Source organism: Spinacia oleracea, chromosome 2, assembly GCF_020520425.1.
Source record: "Spinacia oleracea cultivar Varoflay chromosome 2, BTI_SOV_V1, whole genome shotgun sequence".
NCBI lineage: Eukaryota > Viridiplantae > Streptophyta > Magnoliopsida > Caryophyllales > Amaranthaceae > Spinacia > Spinacia oleracea.
This window is the reverse complement of record NC_079488.1, coordinates 97,505,993-97,527,758: the sequence shown is the minus strand read 5'-3', so window position 1 is coordinate 97,527,758 and position 21,766 is coordinate 97,505,993. Positions and strand designations below refer to the sequence as shown.

General features: G+C 36.4%; 2 protein-coding genes across 3 annotated transcripts; both read left to right on the top strand.

Annotated features, from left to right (window-relative positions):
* The first annotated feature begins 1,643 nt into the window (after positions 1 to 1,643).
* Positions 1,644 to 7,402, top strand: LOC110802953 (uracil-DNA glycosylase, mitochondrial). Its single transcript, XM_022008413.2, has 7 exons — positions 1,644 to 2,126; positions 2,933 to 3,159; positions 4,034 to 4,192; positions 4,563 to 4,593; positions 6,014 to 6,149; positions 6,604 to 6,687; positions 6,934 to 7,402. Exons 1-7 carry the CDS (start codon positions 1,730 to 1,732, stop codon positions 6,998 to 7,000), a joined length of 1,101 nt encoding a protein of 366 aa, XP_021864105.1. The 5' UTR covers positions 1,644 to 1,729; the 3' UTR covers positions 7,001 to 7,402.
* An 894-nt stretch (positions 7,403 to 8,296) lies between these two features.
* Positions 8,297 to 18,489, top strand: LOC110802923 (uncharacterized). Of its 2 annotated transcripts, none has more exons than XM_022008373.2 (6): positions 8,297 to 8,451; positions 10,197 to 10,479; positions 10,850 to 10,984; positions 11,370 to 11,426; positions 17,906 to 18,040; positions 18,167 to 18,489. In XM_022008373.2, exons 2-6 carry the CDS (start codon positions 10,201 to 10,203, stop codon positions 18,230 to 18,232), a joined length of 672 nt encoding a protein of 223 aa, XP_021864065.1. In that variant the 5' UTR covers positions 8,297 to 8,451; positions 10,197 to 10,200; the 3' UTR covers positions 18,233 to 18,489. The 2 variants fall into 2 exon arrangements, with proteins under 2 accessions (XP_021864065.1, XP_021864066.1); XM_022008374.2 differs by having other exon boundaries at positions 8,302 to 8,451; positions 10,178 to 10,479.
* Positions 18,490 to 21,766: the final 3,277 nt, after the last annotated feature.

The window sequence follows — 21,766 nt, the reverse complement described above, 5'->3', positions numbered from 1 at the left end:
ATTCCGTCGGTATGGCCCGACACTCGGTATGGCCCGACACTCGGTATGACCCGATTTTATTATTATATATATTTGGTGTATGGTTGGCTCCCATCACCTTTTCCCTTTGTGGATTATTCTTTTGGCCCGTTCGAAGCTTATTATAATTAAATTGTGAGTAAAGAGTCGAGTCAAGTGTCGAGTCTTGTATTCATGATTGGTTGTTAATTATTATATGGCTTTTGCATGTTGATTAGTACTTAGTGAGTGATGCATGTTTTAGTTTCATTTCACTCTATTCTTGTAAGTACTCAGCTTTTGCTGACTACGTGCTTTGTGTGTTTTGGTCATGGCCTTTGCCTTAATGACCCTATGATGATCTATCATTTGCACTTGCATGGATGGGGAGTAGAATAAAATAGCAGGTTGGTAGATCGGAATCATGTGGCTTGGGATGATCGAGAGAGTTGCATGTTTTCGTATGTCGAACTATTTAACTTTACTTTATTTATGTTTGAAATGTTTGAATTATTTATACTTTGGGTTTTGGGCCATTATGGTTCCAAATTGTAGGAGGCCTCAATATTTCATTAATTATGTTTTTAAAGTTAGTTGACATTTAATTCCGCTGCGTAATTCCGGTAATAGCTTTAACCGTTATCACGGTGGCGGTAATACTTTAGTAATTCCTTTATTTTAAGTTGGAAAATGGTTTTATAAAAGCAAGGAATCATTAGGGTGTTACATATTGTCCTTAGTTTATGTCTTAAGTGATGTATGAGAGTGATAATTTCTCCACTATATATGCCAAGCATATTAAGTTGAACAATTAAGTATCTTTACTTTATAGTACAATAGTAACACGTACGAAGTATAACTTATTGAAATATTTAGTTCGTATATTCCTATACGTATATGTTATTAATAAGCTCAATAAAGAATAAATACATAATAAACATTCCTATACCAATGGGTAATTAATTTTAATCGTATTCCTATTATCCTATAAAAAAGTATTAGAGAATAAAAGTAATGTAGTTTGCTAATTAAATATTTGTGCCTTCAACTATTCATATATTGATGGTTAGTAAACTTCATGAGGTTTTATAATTATACCCTTTTTTTACAGCATATTATACATATACTCTTGTACAATTTATTGCGGCATAATAAATCATGTTTAGTAATGCATATTTGCATACTATATAATGTTTACTAATGCATGTCAACAACATATTTGACATACCATAATTAAGTTTTTATTTTAATAATTGTTTATTACTCCCTCCGTCCCGGAATACTCGACCCGGTTTGACCAGCACAGAGTTTAAGAGACTTGAATTGACTTATTTAATTTAATAGGTAGTAGTTGATAGTGGGGTATTATTTTAATGTAGTTAGTGGGAGTTGGGTTAAGAGGTGGGGTTGGGGGAGAGTAGGGGTTGAATTTTTAATTATTTTTTGTATGGAGTAGGGGGTAGGTGGGTTAATAGGGGTGGAGTGAGAAATAATATAATATTGTTAGAATATTTCTATTTTTAGAAACAGGTCAAGTATTAAGGGACGACCCGATAAGAAAAACAAGTCAAGTATTTCGAGACGGAGGGAGTACGTTATAAGAGAGGCAAATAAAAGAGTGACGAACGACTTAACTTGCAATAAACCCCAAACAAAACAAAAAAAATTTAAGCGCCAAAAGAGAGGAAAAAACATTCGAGCGCCAGATTTTGATCCATCGTCTTCTAAAACGATGAAAATTCCTGGAATAATTCACTTCCCAACAGCAATAATCAGTAAACCCTCATTTTCTCTCTCATACTCCTCCTTTTCCCGCCATTATTTTTATCGCTACTTCCCCAACAACACCATTAACATGGCACCTTCTTCCTCCTCTAAAACCCTAATCGATTTCTTCCCCCAAACCAATCCCAAACGCCGTAAGACCACCGATAATGGCGTCTCCGCTGCTCCACTTCCTCCTCTTTCGCTTTTGAATTCCGACAATGGCGATTGCGGCAGCGGAAACCCTAGCGATGATACTGGCCTCCTCACTGCTGACCAGAAATTCAGAATGGAGTTTAACAAATCCCTAGCTTTGTCTAAATTGAATCTCCGAATTTGTTCTGATAAAGTTCAGAATTCTAAAGGTTTATCTCTTTTTCGACATGCTTTGTTCTGAAAATGTTCAGAAAAAGTTCTCTCTCTCTCTATATATAAATATATATTCTAATTTCAATATTATTTGGTCACATTTGATTTTGGTGCTTGAAAGTTGAAAGATAGTACTAATTTTGGGTATGCATTTGTCGAGAATTGTGTTTTTTTAGTATGCTTTCTACATTTTAGTTGAAGAGATGATATTGCAAGATCATTATTTGATTGATAATTGGATGAAGTTGACGAAAGTTTAACACATGTCTTAAATTAATCACTAATGTGACTTGTTATGTTGAGATGTAGTGATGTACCGATGTAGTAAGAAAATTGAAATTTTTGATGCATGAGCTTAGAAGTTAGAGAACAATGTAGGTGTAACTTTTGATTAGTGTAGTGTCCAAAAAGTAAATTTGAATGTTCAAAATAGAAGGTTGGCTTGTACTAGGAGAAGGAAAATACTCATTTTACCCTGTTTTAAAGTTTTAATGTCCTAAAGCTTGTCTTTTTACATAAAGGTTTGCCTTTGGTGAGAATGGAGATAAGCAACTGGTAACTTTGCATCAAAAATTGCAACAATAAGGGAGTTATGTACAATTTAGTAAGTGGATACATGTGTAGGTTAAACCATAAATAGTAAGTGAATTGCTAGTTTGGTTGATTGTAGTTTCAGGGGTGGTAACCAAGACCTAAGATTGAATCCCGTCTACATGCTCTTTATAACCTAAATAAAACCAGAATTTGAGGTTTATTCTGATAATCTGGATTGATAAAAAAGATGTTCATGTAAATATATCAGCTGAAGGGGGTAATGGCTACGTGAAGCTAAAGGAGCTCCTTGTGGAGGAATCATGGTTGGTGGCACTCTCAGAGGAGTTTGAAAAGCCTTATGCTAAGAGTCTATGCAAATTTGTCGAGGCAGAAATTTGTGGCGGCAAAGTTCCCATTTATCCACCTCCAAACTTGATCTTCAACGCTCTCAACTCGACATCGTTTGACAAGGTTAAGGCTGTCATCCTTGGGCAGGTATCCCGTCACTGTTGAGTGTTGACCAATCTGTATAATTTATTGCTTATGTTGAGTAGTTCTTCTCAAGTCTTTGCATTATCCCTAAAGAGCAGATGCTAAGACTCTCTATAATAATTTTTCAGCTACTGACTTATGACAAATGTCTTCTTATCATACTTGGCCCGAAGCAGTTTCAGCTTTCACATCCATTTCTCTTATATGTTCCCTGTCTTGGGATTTTTCACTTTGCTTCATATAAATGACGTTAGGTATGCTGCACTTCAGAGATAGTGAGACCTTTGTTTTTGGAGCAGGTATCCTATTCCATGTAAAAGAAGCAAGAACTTTGCTTGGTATGCCAAAATTATCTGTATGGAACATATGAACTTACATACTTCATTTGGATAATTTTAGTAGAGATTCTGTTGGCTCTTTAGTATATACTTTAATACTTAAACCTTTTCTCGGTTGTTTTTTTCACCTGTCAGTCTGATGATCAACTTTCTCGAGAATGTAGTTGTACCTGTCACTGCGGGATTCATGGTGTGCTACTACCATAAGTGGTACCGCAATTCAACTTGCCAATTGATCTAGGGAGATGATTTCTTATGCATACTTTGTAGTTTACCTCTCAGCTTTGAACGAGTAGGATTACGTGCTCGAATGTCACAAAATACAGTTGCTAATTTGCTATAATGCTAATTCACCCATCTTTGAACTTCAATTTTTCTAGATTTAAGCTTGTTCTGTCCTAAAGCGTATTTTTCTTTGCAGATTCTATTTTTATCTCCCCATTCGGTTTCATACTCTGAACTGTGTGACTTTATGATCTGTATAACGTTCTTGTAAGATAACATTAAAAGATGAACCTCTGAAGATATTTTTTTGTCAGGATCCATATCATGGACCAGGACAGGCAATGGGTCTATCTTTCTCAGTACCTAAGGGCATCAAGATCCCTTCCAGTCTTGGAAATATATTCAAGGAACTCAAACAGGATCTTGGATGCTCCATTCCATCTCATGGAAATTTGGAGAGATGGGCTGTACAGGTGATAGTTCTGACATGTATACCGGTTTATGTCTCTCTTGCATTTCATATTTGAAGTGTCTCTTTGCTTCTAATTCTTATGAATTCGTTGCTTCTCCTGTTCTTAAAAAAATGACCTTATTAAACTTGGCCTGCCTTTTCTATACATACCTCTCATACCAACCATTTTTCATCTGAAATCTTGATTTCACCTGCTATGAATCTGTCTATCATATTTCTTTTCTATTCATTTGTACTGCAAAGATTGATAATATGTAGATCAGCCATTCATTATTTCTGTTAGTGTAAAATCTTGAAAATTGCAAATAAGATACTTAGCAGTTAACACACTCTTAAAAAAGGTTTTGAGGGAAGTTGTTATGAATCTGCAGGGTGTTTTGCTGCTCAACACAGTCCTCACGGGTATGATGCCTTGTTCACCAAAGTATTATTTTTGTACTAGCTTCTCCATTTCAGCAAATTATTCGATTGCATCTTGTTTCAACCGTTTTGTTTAAAAAATATTTTTCTACTTTCCTGATCAATTTCTGTAAGCATCTTCTGCAAGGTGTCTTTTCACATTTGAAAACAAGTCTCCCTCTGCTTTGTAAAGAGAGAGTGTTCATCATAAAAGGGAAAAAATGCAAAAATTGATGATCTTAAAGTTATGTGGCAAGATGTTAAATAGTGGATGTTAAATGATGCACAAGAATGGACACTAGTAAAATTCTCCCACCTTATTGCTGGCGATAAAACATTATATACCAGGTATAATCCCACTATTATTGTTCTCAGTAGAGTAGCAAATTATATCAACTGGTGGACACTGTTTTTTAATTTTATATTCTGACATTTGGTTCCTGAGATGATGCAACTGAGAGGAATGACCAGAAGAGGGGTAAAAGTACTAGGCTCTATCAGAGTATCAGTATTGAGCTTCCGCGGTTCTCTTTTTAAGTATCTTAATAGAAATTGCAATAAGGAGTTTCTAAATAGCAGGGAGCTTCTACTGTGTGTTATACCACTATTGAACCTGATATCTGCTAGAGGAGTTATGACGGCCCTAGTTATGATTAGGTAACATCCAGTATAAGTGGTTGGTGTTCAACATGAGGAAATGATGCAAATTGAACTTGGCGCTATGAAAAATCAAAGCCTTCACACTTAGTTGTTGCCTTTATCTGCAGTTAAGCCAATGAGGATTCAGCCTTCGTGTTAGGCTTTATGAAGTTATGCTAATTAAACTTTTATTCATTTATTTGCTGCCTTGATGTATTCAACTTTGACACTCATGTTTAAAGTCCTGCTAATTTCCCGGATGAATTCGCTTGCTTGTGCCTGCTAACTGTGGTCAAGCGGTCAAGCCCTGGAACTTGCATTATGCATCCGACCCCCAGAGTAGATAATGACACCTTGGTACAAATTAATCTGTTAGGTTACAAGTCATTAACTGATATCCCAAGGGATAAACTTAGTTGATCTCTGTATTCGGTAATACTATTACTAACAACTATGGATAACCTCACCCAATATTATATTTTATATTACTCCACAAATTCTAAAAGAAGGTATATCGGGGGGATCTTTTCTTTATGACATAAAACTTATTTGCAGACCAGTCATTTTTAAACATCATTGTCTTGTCGTCCTGACCATATTCACATATCAATTGGTTATTGTCTTATAAACTATTCAATATAAGTTACGTGAGTTAGAGAGAGTGGGAGACACCTCAAATATAGAAACGAAACTAATAATTCTTGTAATCTTGAACTTCAATATTGAACCTTTCATTTTATCCACATATTTCTGACTATTGTTTTTTGGTTTCTACTCTGCTTAGTCAGGAATCATCAAGCTAACTCTCATGCTAAGAAAGGCTGGGAACAGTTGACTGATGCTGTAATACGAAATATTTCTGAAAAGAGGAAAGGCGTTGTATTTATCCTTTGGGGAAATTGTGCTCAAGAGAAAGTCAGGTTTGTTTCCTAGCACTTCACTGTCTAGAATAGATCTTTGCACAAGTCATGCGACTCACAACGTGAATATGTCTACACGTTATCAAATAACTAGTGCAGCTGTGTTGAGATTACGTGTTAGTGGGGATTTGCTTTCGGCGTAAACTGCATTCCTCAGCAAAGTGTAAACGAGATTAACTTTGATTTGATTCTTCTCCGTGCTTTAATTGTTAATATGTGCTTCTTCTGTGAATAGTGTCATGTGTCTTTCTTCATATTGGCTATCTGCTTTTGGTTTTTGATTCTACTTGACTCTTTTTTCTCTGTAGAAGTTTGACTACTTAAAGCGTCCTTGAAGCAGATTACTACTTTTTGCTTTATAGTTATGTTGGAGAAACCCAGAAAATGAAATTGAAGAACTTGGAGAAACCTTTTTTCCGTTTGTTACAACATTAATCGTGATGATGTTGTACAGGTTAATTGATGAGTCTAAGCACCATATTCTCAAATCAGCTCACCCTTCTGGTCTTTCTGCCCACAGAGGTTTCTTTGGATGCAGGTATCTAATAATCCGTAGTACTATTTTGTTAAATTGCTGCATTTTACATGAAAAAATGTGCCTTCGTATGGCTATCTAGGTTAATTACTATGATTCCAGTCTTCAGATCACTAATTGATGCTTGCATCATCATCAACTTTCCTGTTTCTAACTCTTTTTAACAAATGAAGTAGATATAATATACTAGATTGGCGAAAGGGGAAAAAAATCTGGACTAATGGTTTGCTATTTCCAACTACCGAACAGGCATTTTTCACGTACAAATCAGATTCTGGAGCAGAATGGGGAGTTGCCCATCGACTGGCAGGTGTGAGCAGAAATATGATGGAAATCTTGTTGAGTAGGCTTGAGCTCTAGTTTTTTGGTGAATTATCCCCCCTACATATGCAAAATGTCTTCTGTGGTGAACCTGGGTAATTTTGTGTGATATGAAATGGTAATCCGGCGTGTACATGGGAACTATGACTTTTGTATGCCTGAAGTGAAGGAATGCAAGCCTTGGATCTAATCGCAGATGCAGAGTATAAGAGCAAACACTAGCCAATATGCCATACGTGTATTAATTTTAGCGTTTATGTGAACAATTACACACCCAACAAGGCTCACCCAAGCAAAACTGTTGAAAATTAGAATCAGTGCGAATGAAGAACATGGACAGTTTTACTAAGTTGTAATCTTAATTTTCTAAGAGTAATGAGCTTATTATTTATATGGATATGGATGTTCCTTTTGTGCTGTTACAAATGTATGTCATTTGGAAGAGGATTATGCTCCCGAAGGCTACAACTTTGTCATCTTATATGAATCATAGATTTGGATGAACTCAAAAAGTGAAAGTAATTCAATTATATGAATCCCAATTTCTAACATTTTACTTGGTTTTCCCATAGGATTACCTAATATATGGACTATATTCTAGTTTTATATTGTATTACTTGTGATATATTATTTCAAAATAATGATGATGACGACGACGACGTTTGATCTATGAAATTTGATTGAAAAAGATGAGAAATCTGATGATTGGAAGAAGGGAAAATAATATTAGGCAAAGAGAATATAGAACAATGAAAGGGCGGGTGGGACGGACGAGACGGAGATTGGAAACTTGGAAGAAAGAGAAGTGAAAAAAAAAGTATGAGGCGGATTGAAATGAAGGAAAAAAGAAAGAAAAGTAAGAAGAAGAATGGGAAAGACAAGTGGAATTTTCGTAATTATAATGAAAAAATAAGCTCATTACTCTTCGAGAGAATTTCATATTTTTAGATTGTATATTTTTTCATTATAATATACAATCTCATTCTTAGATAGTATATTTTTTCATTATAATCAAGTGGAATTCTCGTAATTATAATGAAAAAATATACAATCTAAAAATGGCTGTGTACAATATATTTCATATTTTTAAAAAATAAAAATAAAAAAAATAATTTTAATATAAGAAAGATTGTATATTTAAATACATAGATTATATATTTTAACACTTTATTTACGAAAATACCCCTTTGACTCGCCAATCGTGAAAATTGACTAAAGCTCAGTAAAATCTATTGGGTTTCGTAGCATCCACGTAATGTAATTGCCCCACGGACCAAAATTCTTCATACGCCCTCCCTCCAAAATCATGATCAACGGTCGACGAACCGTCTTCCTAATTTTCCACGCAGAAAGAAAATAAAAAATAATAATATGAGGCTCTCCTTTTCTTCCCTCTCTTTCTCTCTCCTTCAATCAGTCTTTTCTCGCTTAAGCACCTCTCTTCAGGTACGCAAAATTAATTATTCACAATTAATTTCCCGAATCAATTATACTCTAGTTTGCAGTTTTTCTGATGATTCATGATCTGCCTGTTTTTTGTTTATCATATAATTTGTGTTACTTATGCAGGTTAACTTGTTAATTAGGTTCAAATAAGCTTGATAATTAATTAATTAATTAATTAATTATACTACTGTATGAATTATGCTCTTTATAGGGATTTACAGTAAGAGAGTTCAAGAAACCTTACTATTTACTCGTACATGTTTTGAATTTTTGAATTTTGACGAGTTTTTGAATTTTGAATTTTGATATTGCTAATTGAAGTATTGAGTACTATTGATACAACCTTGAAAGGCTTTACCAACTAAACTAGACTTTGGTTCTTCTAATTGACATGACATATAGGGAATAGGAACAACACTTGTATGTTTCAGTATAATGACCACTAATCACTATACCTGGTTATTAGACAGGTATATAGCTCAAATGGGTAAAAGGTTAGGGTTAATGTAAACAGATTTTTTTTATTGAAAAGGGTCATTAGTGGACATGATTTTTATTGGACAAGTTTTTTCTTTTCATAATTATTGGACAAGGTCGTTATAGGGTAAGAATTTTAGCCCGATTGTAGTATTTGGTTAAAAAAAGAATTTATGTAAAAATAAACATACGAATAGATTAATATTTACATTGACTGTCTATTGGCTCTTTTTCCATTTTTTTCCTTGCTAGGTTATTGACCCCCTCGGTTATCAACCCTGCAACCCTTGAACGCATTGATCAATCAGCTTTGGCCCTTTTAAAACTAATCTCTATTATATAAGTGAAGAGCTGGGGTTATTTTAATAAATCCACTTTTGGTGTTCCCTTAGATTACTAAAATACCCAACACACTTATAGGATAGAGAATATAATGACAAATTGACAACCTACCCAATAGGAAGAGCTCAAAGAAGCATTTTAATTAATCTAACTCCTTAAATAAATTCTTACCATTTTAATCAATCTGTTTATATGCGTTCAACTCTATCTAAATTATTTGTTTTTTATATTTGCACGCATCGCATTTATATTATATTTTTTACATGTTATTTCAGATTAAAATGTAACAACACAAATATGTTTCTTATATTCGCACGCATCCATCGCATGCATATAAGACTAGTCATCTAATAACCCTACCCTGTCTAATCACCACACTTGAACTTAACTTTATCAATGTGTATGGAAACCGATTTAACGTGGAAATACGTTGAAAATCTAAAATTCAAGAAAACCCTAGGCAAGTAGGACGATTTAGAAATTTCTAGTTTCCATATGTTTGGGTGTGTAGTGGTAAAATATTGAAAAGAATGTGATTTACGTTGTTTTGTTTGTAGAAAACGAACAAGTTCAATTGCATTATGTATCAATCAACATTTATTCAGGTTTCCCTGAGGTTTTTCCGTCAAATTTAAAGCAAAATTAAGCAAATATAATCAGGGAGGTTTTCAAAGATTTATTGTGTTACTTTTCCATAGTTTTCCTAAATTTATTCGTCGCCGAGTCGCTTGCAAGTTGCAACCCCATATGGCCATATCCTTACTTGGTAGCATCTTCTACTCTCAAATCCTAGTTTTGGACAAATGTATATAGCACGATCCATATAAATTGATATTTATGGATGCTTTATGTTGGATTGAATTTATATTTTCAACTGTGAAGATGTTAAGAAAACGTTTTTGATCAGTGGGAAGTTCTTCGTGTAGAGGCATGACGAGCATTGCGACAACCCATTCCAGTATATGGTCATCTGGGACCCAACAATGTTTTACTGGAAGATTTAGTGAAGGCAGAAGAGAAGGTTATACAGGATCAGTAGTTCCTTATAAATCAAGCTTTTGTCCAAGCCGTGATCTTGTCTACACAAATAATTGTCATAGAGCTAGTAAGCATCATGCTGTTTGTTCCAGCTCAGTGAATAAGAATGATGCAATCGAGCCAGAAGATGAAAACTCAGACATGGAATCATCAAAGTCAGAAGGCCAACAGGTAATTGTTTTTTCTCTTTTATGATGGACCAAAAGGGCACAAATGATTTGCTCCTTTGGAAAACTGATGGATATTGAGCACTATGATGTGTGTTTTCCACGACGATGCAACCTGCTAGTTGAAAATCAATCAAACAATAGCCAAACCATGTTCATTTTGTTAAGGTATCTGTCTGCACATAAAGGCTGCATGTTCAATCTGTCTTTATGAAATAACAAATCATCCGTATGTACTGCTTTGTTCTCTATGATCCCAACCATAAAGCCGATCATGTTGAATATACTGCTATTGGCCTTTCTTGTTCGATAATGTTAAAGTGGCTAAATTATATGTCCTTGTTTACTTCACTTCACTTCACTTCACTTCACAGGCAAGTAGTGACAGTGTTAGGGACAATTTGGAACGAATTGTTGGAGTGGATGACTCTACGTTCAGTGGGGCGGACCTTGCAGCTGTTATAAGAAACAAATATGGAAGGTCCTATGATGTACAACTCATAAAGAAGGTACATTTCTCCTTTTACTAATTTGACTGATTATTTTGCTTTTTTTTCTTCGTTTTTCCCCCTTAACTCAATTCAATTTTATAGACCGACTTTCCTGAGCAACCAGATATGTTTTTTTTTTTAAATTTTCTGTGAAGGGTCTGTTCTCTTCTCCTGAATTTATATAGTCTTTTTAAACCTAATTATGTCTGGTTAAGTGTTTGGATCTCCCATGCTTATTACTCTTATCGTGCTTGTCTCTTGGCCTAAGTGATCAGCTTGTCTCTACTTGTTGGGCCAGACACCTTGGGTCGATGCATTGCATTCTTCTCTTGGGTTTATTTAACTTATTTGTTTCAGATATAAACTTTGTATGTTTATGTTATATCTCTGTATAATTGTGCAGGAGTTCATGGGGAAAAACTTTCTTGCAATGAATGTCATGTGGAAGTACAGGGAGCAGGTACGTAACTAAGCATGTCCTTGACTTTTCAAATGCAGCATCTTTGTTTGTGAAGCTTTCATTGATAATGTAATATCTACTATTATAAAGTCGTGGTTTGTTGTGTGAATCTGTGATGCCTTGATTTTGACATGTCCGGTTAAGTTCATCACTGTTAATTGTGCTGTGATGACTGATGAAGACTGTATAGTGTATCCCATCTCCCCAATCTAGCAGACATAAAGGTTTGGCTTTGGTGAGAATGGAGATAAGAAACTGGTGACTTTGCATCAAAATCTGCAATAATAAGGGAGTTATGTACAATTTAGTAAGTGGATACATGTGTAGGTTAAACCATAAATAGTAAGTGAATGCTGGTTTGGTTGATTGTAGTTTCAGGGGTGGTAATCGAGAAGTGCGAGTTGACACCGATGGACCTAGTAATCAGGTCGGAATTTATAGAAGGCTTTCTACTGTCTGCTGGCAAGTGATAAAGGATGGGAAGTTACACATCTAAGATAAGGAGGGAAAAGTTGAGAAATGATTGGATGTAAATAACCCCTTATGAGTTGAAGTTATGACGGATGATGATTTATGTTACTAGGACTTTGTTTTATGAAAAAGTTGTTTAACTTAGGTCCTCCCCAAATGAAGTATGTGTCAAAGTGTTACGGATCTGACACTGGTACTTGAGGTGAAATGATGAGCTAGTTACATTGCTGTCGATAAATACAAAAAAAGGATATGTGTTTTTGTTGAAGCAAACCTTCCCAAACAATACATGTGTGTGTCCCACATTGATAAAAGATGAGAGATTTAATCACTTAATAAGGCTAAGGGGCTACTCCCCTTATTTCCATATGGTTTTAAGGTGGAACCTCTTTCGGACTTGTTAAATGGACTCTCTCTCTTGATGACGGGTACGGCCCAGACCCGTATTTAACATGGTATCAGAGTCGGTCCCACGACTTGGACCTTAGAGGCTTAGACCGATAATATTTTGGGCCAAATTAAAATGGCACGTGTGAGGGCTTGAGGGGGGTGTCGAGAAACGCGCTCTGGTCCATGAAACATCACACATGACCGAACTATAAAGGGACCTCACGTGGGAGTGTTCAAGCAAGCCTTCCTAAACACCGCATTTGAGTGTCCCACATTGATAAAAGATGAGAGATTTAATCACTTAATAAGACTAAGGGACTACTCACCTTATTGCCATATGGTTTTAAGGTGGCACCTCCTTTGGACTTGTTAAGTGGACTCTCTCTCTTGAGTACGACACAGACCCGTATTTAACAGTTAAAATTGACACTTACTATATATAGCTATGCTATTAATTGAATGGTTGACATACAGAACAATTGTAAACCATTAGTTAAATAGATAATGAGTTACTATATAATGTAACGTTATGTTTTGTAAACATATACGGAGTATCAAAATAACAAAAACACATTTTCTAATATTATTATTTTTCCTTGTTTAATCATTTCCCACAATAAAACCATCCGGTGGTATCAGAGCCGTCTTGATCTTTCGGGCCTACTTTTTTGTTAGCCTAAAAAGAAAAAAAAAGAAAGAAAAAAAATAAAATAAAAAATAAATAAATAAATTGAAGCATGGCTTCATCTAGTTCATCAATTCCTTCTGCACCACTTTTCACAGGAGAAAATTACGATTTTTGGTGCATCAATGAAGGCTTATTTTTAAAAGGCTTCATCTAGTTCATCAATGAAGGCTTTGTTGACTGCTCTAAACTTATGGGAAATAGTTGAACAAGAATATATTCTTCCTGAACCATTAACTGGACAACAATTAACTAATGAACAACAAAGTTTAGTAAAAGAGAAAACCACGAAGAATGCAAAAGCAACTGCATATCTTCATTTTTCTACTGGAGAGACGATTTTTCCTCGAATCATAAACACTACTTCGGCAAAGGAGTCGTGGGATACTCTCCAAGAAGATTTTTATGGCTCGGAAAGGTAAGAGCTATTAAACTACAAAATTTCCGAAGAGACTTTGAGAACTTAAAAATGAAGCAATCTGAATCAATGAAGGATTACACATCTAGAATCATAGACCTAGTAAACCAAATGAGAGTCGATGGTGATGATATTTCCTATAAAAGGATTGTTAACAAAGTTCTTTGCAGTCTTGATAGTAAATTCAATTTTATGGTCACTGCTATAGAAGAGTCCAAAGATCTCGGTAAATTATCTCCTCGAGTTATTTGGGTCTTTACAAGCACATGAACAAAAGATCTCTGGTAGAAACGAAGGTTCATCGGAGGGTGCTTTTTAGGCAAAGAATAAACAAAGACCGCAAAACTTCAAAAAAGTTATAAGAATAAGTCAATGTCCAAAGAGAAAGCTGGTACAGGACGAAAAGGAAATTTTTATCCTTGTGGAGTATGCAATAAAACAAACCACATGGAGAAAAATTGCTCGACTAAAGACAAAATACCGTGTAATATTTGCAAAAAGTTTGGCCATGAACAAAAAGATTGTTGGTTTACCAGCAGGCAAAGCAAATGCTTCTGGAAGTGGAATATTTGGATATCAATTATTTATTGCATGTCAATCCTCAATAGTAACCAACAAAGACGTGTGGCTAATTGATAGTGGTTGCACAAATCACATGGCAAAAAATGGATGCATGTTCATTGACATTGATACTTCCATGTACACTCCTGTTAGAATGGATGATGACTCCATTACAGAGGCAAATGGCAAAGGACCAATAGCGGTTCAAACAAAGAAGGGAGCACGTTATATTAAAAATGTCTTGTTTGTTTCTAATCTTTCTTCAAATTTGTTGAGTGTTCCCCAGATGATGCAAAATGGATACTCCATTAATTATGAGGGGAACTCATGCAACATCTATGATCAACAAAGGAAAGAGATTGCCCAAGTTCAAATGAAAAATAAGAGTTTTCCTCTTTTATGGAAAAACGCAAAAGGAGAGGTAAATAGAATGGAGCATGATGACTCTTGGTTATGGCACAAAAGGCTATGCCACTATAACTTTCATGCTTTACAACTTCTCCATAGAAAAAAATATGCTTAGAGATCTGCCACTCGTGACCTTAGAAAAACAGGTTTGTGAAGGGTGCTAGGTGGGGAAGATGCATAGAGAGTCATTCCCACATAATCAAGCATGGAGGGCAAAGGAGAAGCTTGAGTTGGTACATACTGATGTATGTGGTCCTATGAGGACACCCATTGATGAGAACAACAAATATTTCATCCTATTTATAGATGATTTCACAAGGATGCAATGGGTATATTTTCTCAAAGAACGTTATGAAGTACCAACTACTTTTCAAGAAATCCAAAGCCATGGTTGAAAATCAAAGTGCATGTAGAATGAAAAGAATTTGATCCGATAGAGGTAAGGAATACACATCAAATGTGTTTGATAACTTCTGTGACGATGAAGGCATTACACATCATCTTATGGTTGGGTACACACCACAACAAAATGGTGTATCTGAACGTAAGAATAGAACAGTTATGGAAATGGCACGATGTATGCTTTTTGAGAAGAAAATGCCAAAACGATTTTGGGCGGAGGTTGTTAATACAGCCGTGTATCTTCTGAATAGATGTCCAACTAACGCAGTGAGGGATAAAACACCATGTGAAGCATGGGCAAGCGAGAGAAACGAACCTACTGTAAAACACCTTAGGGTATTTGGCACATGTTCCTGCAGAAAAGAGAAATTACAAGAGAAGGCAGAACGTGGCATCTTTCTAGGATACAACTCGCAATCCAAAGGTTATCGTCTTTTAAATTTGAAGACATGAAAGTTGGCGATCAGTAGAGATGTGGAAGTGGATGAGAACTCCTAATGGAAAGGAAACCTGGAATATCTTGGAATGTTTTCGAGAACAATGAAACATAAGGGCAAAATAACAATAAGGAAATTCCACAGGATATGGTGGTCCCCTAGAACTCCAAATAATGTCGAATCTTCTCCGGATTCTTTAACGCTACAGGACCAATAGGTAAACGACTTGTAGCTGACTTATATAAAGATAATGCATCAACTCAAGTCACCAAAGTTCAGTTTGAATCATGTTATCTTGCTGTTTATGAGCCTAACAACTATATTGAAGCTTCAAAACATCAAGAGTGGAGAAATGCGATGAAGGAGGGAGCTAAAAGTGATTGAGAAAAATCGTATTTGGGATCTCAAAAGAGAGACCAAAACATAAAGATGTTGTTGGAGTCAAGTGGGTTTATAGAACCAAACTTAATCCAAATGGCTCAATTCAGAAGTTCAAAGCAAGGCTCGTTGTAAAAGGATACTCTCAACATAGTACTGATTACACTAAGACATTTGCTCCTGTCGCGAGACATGATACAATAAGAATCTTAATTGCCTTAAAGTCTGCATTCTTAAATGGCTATCTCCAAGAAGAGATATATGTCGAACAACCATCACAATTCGTTATTGAAGGAAAAGAAAATCAAGTTTATAAGCTTAAGAAAACGCTATACGGGCTTGTTTCAACAGAATTGATGAGTATTTGCAGAAGTTTGGATTTGAAAGAAGTCCAAGTGAACCCACTTTGTATGTAAAGCATACAAAATCAGATTTGATGATTTTATCCCTACATGTTGATGATTTAATCATTACGGGAAATAATGAAGCAATGATTGCCGACTTCAAGAAGCATATGAAACAAGAATTTGAAATAACAGATATAGGCTTAGTGAACTTCTTTCTTGGTTTAGAAGTAAAGCAAAAAAAAAGGCAAATTTATAACACAGAAAGTATGCATAAGCTATCCTAAAGAAATTCAAGATGGATAAGTGCAAAGTTAGTTCAACACCACTAGCTTTAAATGAAAAACTTTCTTAAGAAGATGGAGCTGAAAAGGCTAATCCTTGCATTTATAGGGGTATCGTTGGATGCTTGTTATATTTAATAGCTTCAAGACCTGATCTTATGTTTTCTGCAAGTCTTTTATCAAGGTTTATGCAAAACCCAGTCAATTTCACTATTCCGCTCAACTTCACTATTCCGCTGCATAGAGAGTTTTAAGATACCTAAAAGGCACTAAAGAATTAGGTATCTGGTACAAACCAACTAAAAATTCGGAATTAGTTGGGTACTCTGATAGTGGTTGGGGTAGATCTATTAATGATATGAAAAGTACATCAGGTTTTGCATTTACTCTAGGAAGTGGAATATTCTCATGGCAATCACAAAAACAAGATAATGTTGCTCAATCAACAACTGAAGCAGAATACATAGCCACGTGTGCAGCTGTGAATCAAGCAATTTGGTTAAGGAAAGTGCTCAAAGATAAATGTACTCCGACAAAATTACTTTGTTGTGACAGCATGTCAAATCCTGTATGTCACAAAAGAACCAAACACTTCAAAGTCAAGTATCACTTTGTGAGAGAGTCACAAAGAGAAGGTGAAATAAATTTAGAGTATTTCCCTACACAAGAGCAACTCGCTGATATATTCACAAAGGCATTACCAAAACAAAAATTAGAAGAACTAAGACTCAAGCTTGGGATGCCAGAACTAAGTGTAAGGAGGAGTGTTAAAATTGACACTTAGTATATATAGCTATGCTATTAATTGAATGGTTGACATAAAGAACAATTGTAAACCATTAGTTAAATAGATAATGAGTTACTATATAATATAACGTTATGTTTTGTAAACATATATCAATAACAAAAACACATTTTCTATTACTATTCCTGTTTAATCATTTCCCACAATAAAACCATGGAGTAGCCCCTTAGCCTTATTAAGTGATTAAATCTTTCATCTTTTATCAACGTGGGATACTCACATGTGTTGTTTGGGAATGCTTGCTTCAACGCTCCCCCTCACGTGTGAGGTCCCTTTTTAGTTCGGTCACGTGTGATGTTTCATGGGTCAGAGCGCGTTTCTCAACAGTTTTTAAGAAGTGATGTTCCCTGGAGTGATATTTCTAATCTGGTCTAAACTTTAAGGCACATATCCTAATGACTGTAGAAGGTAGAGAAAGAATATACGGATGAAATGTCGAAGCTTAACATCCTTTCATCAGGTCTTCCCAGGCCTAGCTTATGATTAACAGTACAGAAAGATGAAAGATGTTGATTTTAAAACTCACTCCTAGACATTATGATCATTCCCAACTATGCTACATGTTTTTCAGTCTTTTCTACAGGTAAATCCTTACAGACTGTATATGACCTAGAAGGGGTTAATTTCATTAAAATGCTAGATTTGGCTTAAACATAGAACAATTTTTTCTTGTTTATGCTTCAATGAGAACACTGGAACCAAGTCAGATGGTATCTCCAATGGTTGTTCCTTTGGCTTGACCGTTGGTTTCAATGGCACTAGTTTCTTCTGGCGTGAAACTTGCAGTTTTTCCGAAAGAATTCTAGTATTGTATAGTTGCCTTATCTTGCCCATAAACTATACAAAAATCTTTTATGTGTTAAAAGGTTTATTTTCTTCGCGTACAATTATTTCAGAGATCATTCCCATTAACCGAAGAGGAATACATATTGAGGCTTGATGATGTAGCTACAAATTTGAGATGTTGGGGCGCTGTGTCACATATCAGAAGCAGCCTCGCAAAGTCAAAGGAGCGGCCACGGATTGGAAAGGTAACAACATAAACTCAAAGACTTCATTGATCTCTATATTATAATATTATATGGAAGGACTTTTGAACATAAATCTACAAAGTTGAGTTTTGTACACAAAGCAAACTAATTATGGGTTTGCTGCAGGCTGTTAGCATATTCATAGACATGGACGAGTCTGGCGCTCGTTCAAATGAATGGATCTACAAATGAGTTTGTGTAAGATTGGTGGCTATACATCAGTTATTGGTGTGACCCTTTTTTGTGGAAAGGAATAGCACGCAGAGGAAACGAGGTCGAAAGACCATGAAGTTACATAATGTTCACCTTGTTCAGCTGCAAAATCTTTGATCTAGTAGTGTTTTCTCTATAGCATATGAATTGTATATAGCATTTGTAATGTCGAAATGAACCATATTCAAAATCTGTTGGGTTACAATATTCAATGATAATCATATATTCCACTCTCATTTGGCAACCAAATCTTGAACTTTCATACGAAAATTTGGACAGATTATATGAAAATAAGCCGATCATTCTACGGAGTAACTCTGTTCTTCTTACCGAGTAAGAAAAGAACACCCTCCTTACAAACCCCAAAAGTTGTCCTCTTAACAAAAAGTTTTCACCTGAATGTTTTTTTGAAGAACACCTGAATGATAAAATCAATGAGGTTTACTTATTACTTAAGTATTCATATACCCCTTTTATCCGGAAATAATGATCATCATGTATATTATTTTAAGATATAAGTGATGGTCGCATTTTATTAATAGAAATAGATTATGACTGGATTTCCAAACATTTTGCCATTTTATTTACGAGGAGTTGAGAACTTAAGACAATATAATATGACAATTGATTTCTGGGTAGTGATGGTCATCCTTTTATTAATAGTACTGATGTTAATATCTTTATCATGAGTCAACGATCTAATTAATCCCTATAATGGCTATAAACGTAAGGGGATCATCATTTTGGTGCAAGGTTTACACATCCAAATTATGCAAATACATCTATTAAACTGAAACAATATTACACTTTACGACTTATTAACGAATAGCCTCCATACTATCTCCATAAAACCATCATGATCATCTCTAGAAGTATTTGAAGTCTATAGAATTCTCATCTCCTTTGACCTATGGAATATAGTCCATGTCACACTTATCAAATTCAATCTTCAAGTGCATGTCTTCTTATATAATTATGCATAACATAGCCGCATCGACATTTTGTGTGGGTGTGTTTATCATAATGGAGAGTTAGGTATTAGGGACAAAACCCTCCGTCTGTTTTTGCACAAACCAAATGTACGCTCATTCGCTCAATAACGTTAATTATCAAGGAGATATGTGTATAATTGTAAACTTCATAATAACCAGTTGGAGGTTGTGTTGAACGACAAAAATCAGAAATATGGCATCATTCACATTTGAAATGAGCCAAATATCCATTCATATGAAATAACCCGCATCAACTATATAAAATTTTCCTACGTGAAAAAGACGTGATGTAATGACACGTGTAGTTACTATATACTTCGTATATATATAGTGCTCATTTCACACAACACAAATTTAAATATAATACGCAAAAGTCCCTCTCTAGGGTTTGGAGAAAAGTCCCAAAACTAGGGTTTGTGACGTGCAGTTTCAAACACCGTGTCGACCTTGATTCCTGCCGGAGTTTTTGGTTGTTAGGTTTTCTCAATGGCCAGTCTGGATGATAAACTCTTGGAAGATTGGAAGAAACTCCAATTGACGGAGGAAGAGACAAAGGTGCTAGGTGGAGATTTCGAAGATGTGAATGATGAAAGTATGAAGGCGCAGGTATCTCTCTCACTCATTGGGAAGATACTCACAGGAAGGCCCTTTAACTTTGAGGCATTGAAGCGCACTCTAACCTCGATATGGAGGCTAAGGGAAGGGGTGGCTGTGAGGACGGTGGACACAAACCTTTTCATGTTCCAGTTTTTCTGTGAGGAAGATAAGGAAAGGGTGTTGGGAGGTCGTCCATGGTCTTTTGATCATCAAATTTTCCTCCTTCAGGAACTCAAGGGGGACGAGCAACCGTCAGAGGTGGTATTCTCTCATTCGCCCTTCTGACTGCATCTGATGGACGTCCCTTTCGGGAAAAGGAATGTTTCGTTTGCTTACGACATAGGAGAAAGTCTAGGGGGTTTCCTAGACTATGATGACTCAGACCCTCTAGGGTGGGACGAGTGCATGAGAATCAAAGTCTTATAGAACATTGAGAAGCCACTACGGAGAGGATGCATGATAGTGACTGGTCGATCCTCCACAAAATGGGTTGACATCAGGTATGAGAGGCTGGGTGATTTCTGTTTTTACTGTGGTAGGCTTGGGCACACGGATCGCGACTGTCAGTTCACCTCGGGTGAAGCGGAGGGTGGAGGGATTGTCGGAAGTACGGAGGAGACAGTCTACAAATATGGCCCCTTTCTAAGGGCATCCCCAAAGAAGCGTTCGAGAATCCCCTTCTCTGAAAGGGAAAGAACCAGTAGGTGGGTGGAAGGTGTTTCTTCCAAGAAAGTGCAGCGTAAACCGTTGTACAATGACCCCAACGTTATCCGCCTTAGACCTCCTGGAGCGGCTCGTAAGCTGATCTTTTCGTCCCCAACTATCTCTCTGATGAAGGATGGTGAGTGCCTCACCAAGGAAGTGCAGTCGTCAGTTTCTGAAAAGGAAAAGCTAGCGGGGGGTGTGCTGTCCCGAGTGGAAAGGGTGGATTTTGTGAAGTGCAGTGACAATGAGGTGGTAAAGGATGACCCAGTATGCGCAAAGACGGGGGAAACCAGTGCTTTATTCATTGCGGCGGCCCCTGCCCCTCCTCCCGTCCCTTCAACTATCAGTGCAATGGAGCCACTCAAGGCTACACCAAAATGCTCAGCGAAGTGGAAGAAGGTAGAAAGACAGAGTGGTCAACCAAAAAGTCACGTGACCCACGCTGAAAAGGCTCATAAGAGGAGATTGGAGACTGTGGATATGGAAGTAGAGGAGGACGAGATGTCGGGTGGAAAGAGATCAAAGATCACCCCTGAAGCGGTTTCTGAATCATCTAGTATGGCGGCGGTTGGAGTTGACCAACCCCGCCCGTCCCAATGAGTACCTTATGTTGGAATTGCCGAGGAATGGGCAATCCTCGGGCAGTTAATGCTCTTCGGAGATGGTGCGACTCTCTTGCCCCGGATATAGTCTTTTTATCAGAAACCAAGATTAATAAATTAGTAGCTGAGAATTTAAAAATTAGCCTAGGATTTTCCAACTCTTTTGGCGTCAGTAGTGTGGGCCTTTCTGGAGGTCTTTGTATCTTTTGGAACAATGATAATGTAAGCTTTACCCTTGTTTCTTATTCTCAACACCACATCTGTGGTGATGTCACTCATGTTTCAGGCAGGTCTTGGAGGTTTATTGGAGTGTATGGTTGACCGGACGGGAGAAAAATACAAGACATGGGCTCTCTTGAAACACCTTTGTGAAGAGGTGCAGGTTCTTGTTTTGATTGGTGGGGATTTCATTGAAATCCTGAGCTATGAAGAGAAGGAGGGAGGTGTTGAGTGCGAGAGAAGAGCAATACCCGAGTTTCGCAGTATGATGGAAAATTGTGATTTGAGGGACCTAGGTTTCGAGGGCCAGTGGTATACGTGGGAGCGTGGGTTAACTGTGGAGACTCGGGTTCGGGAACGCCTAGACCGTTTCCTTGGCAACGTCGGATGGTTTTCCC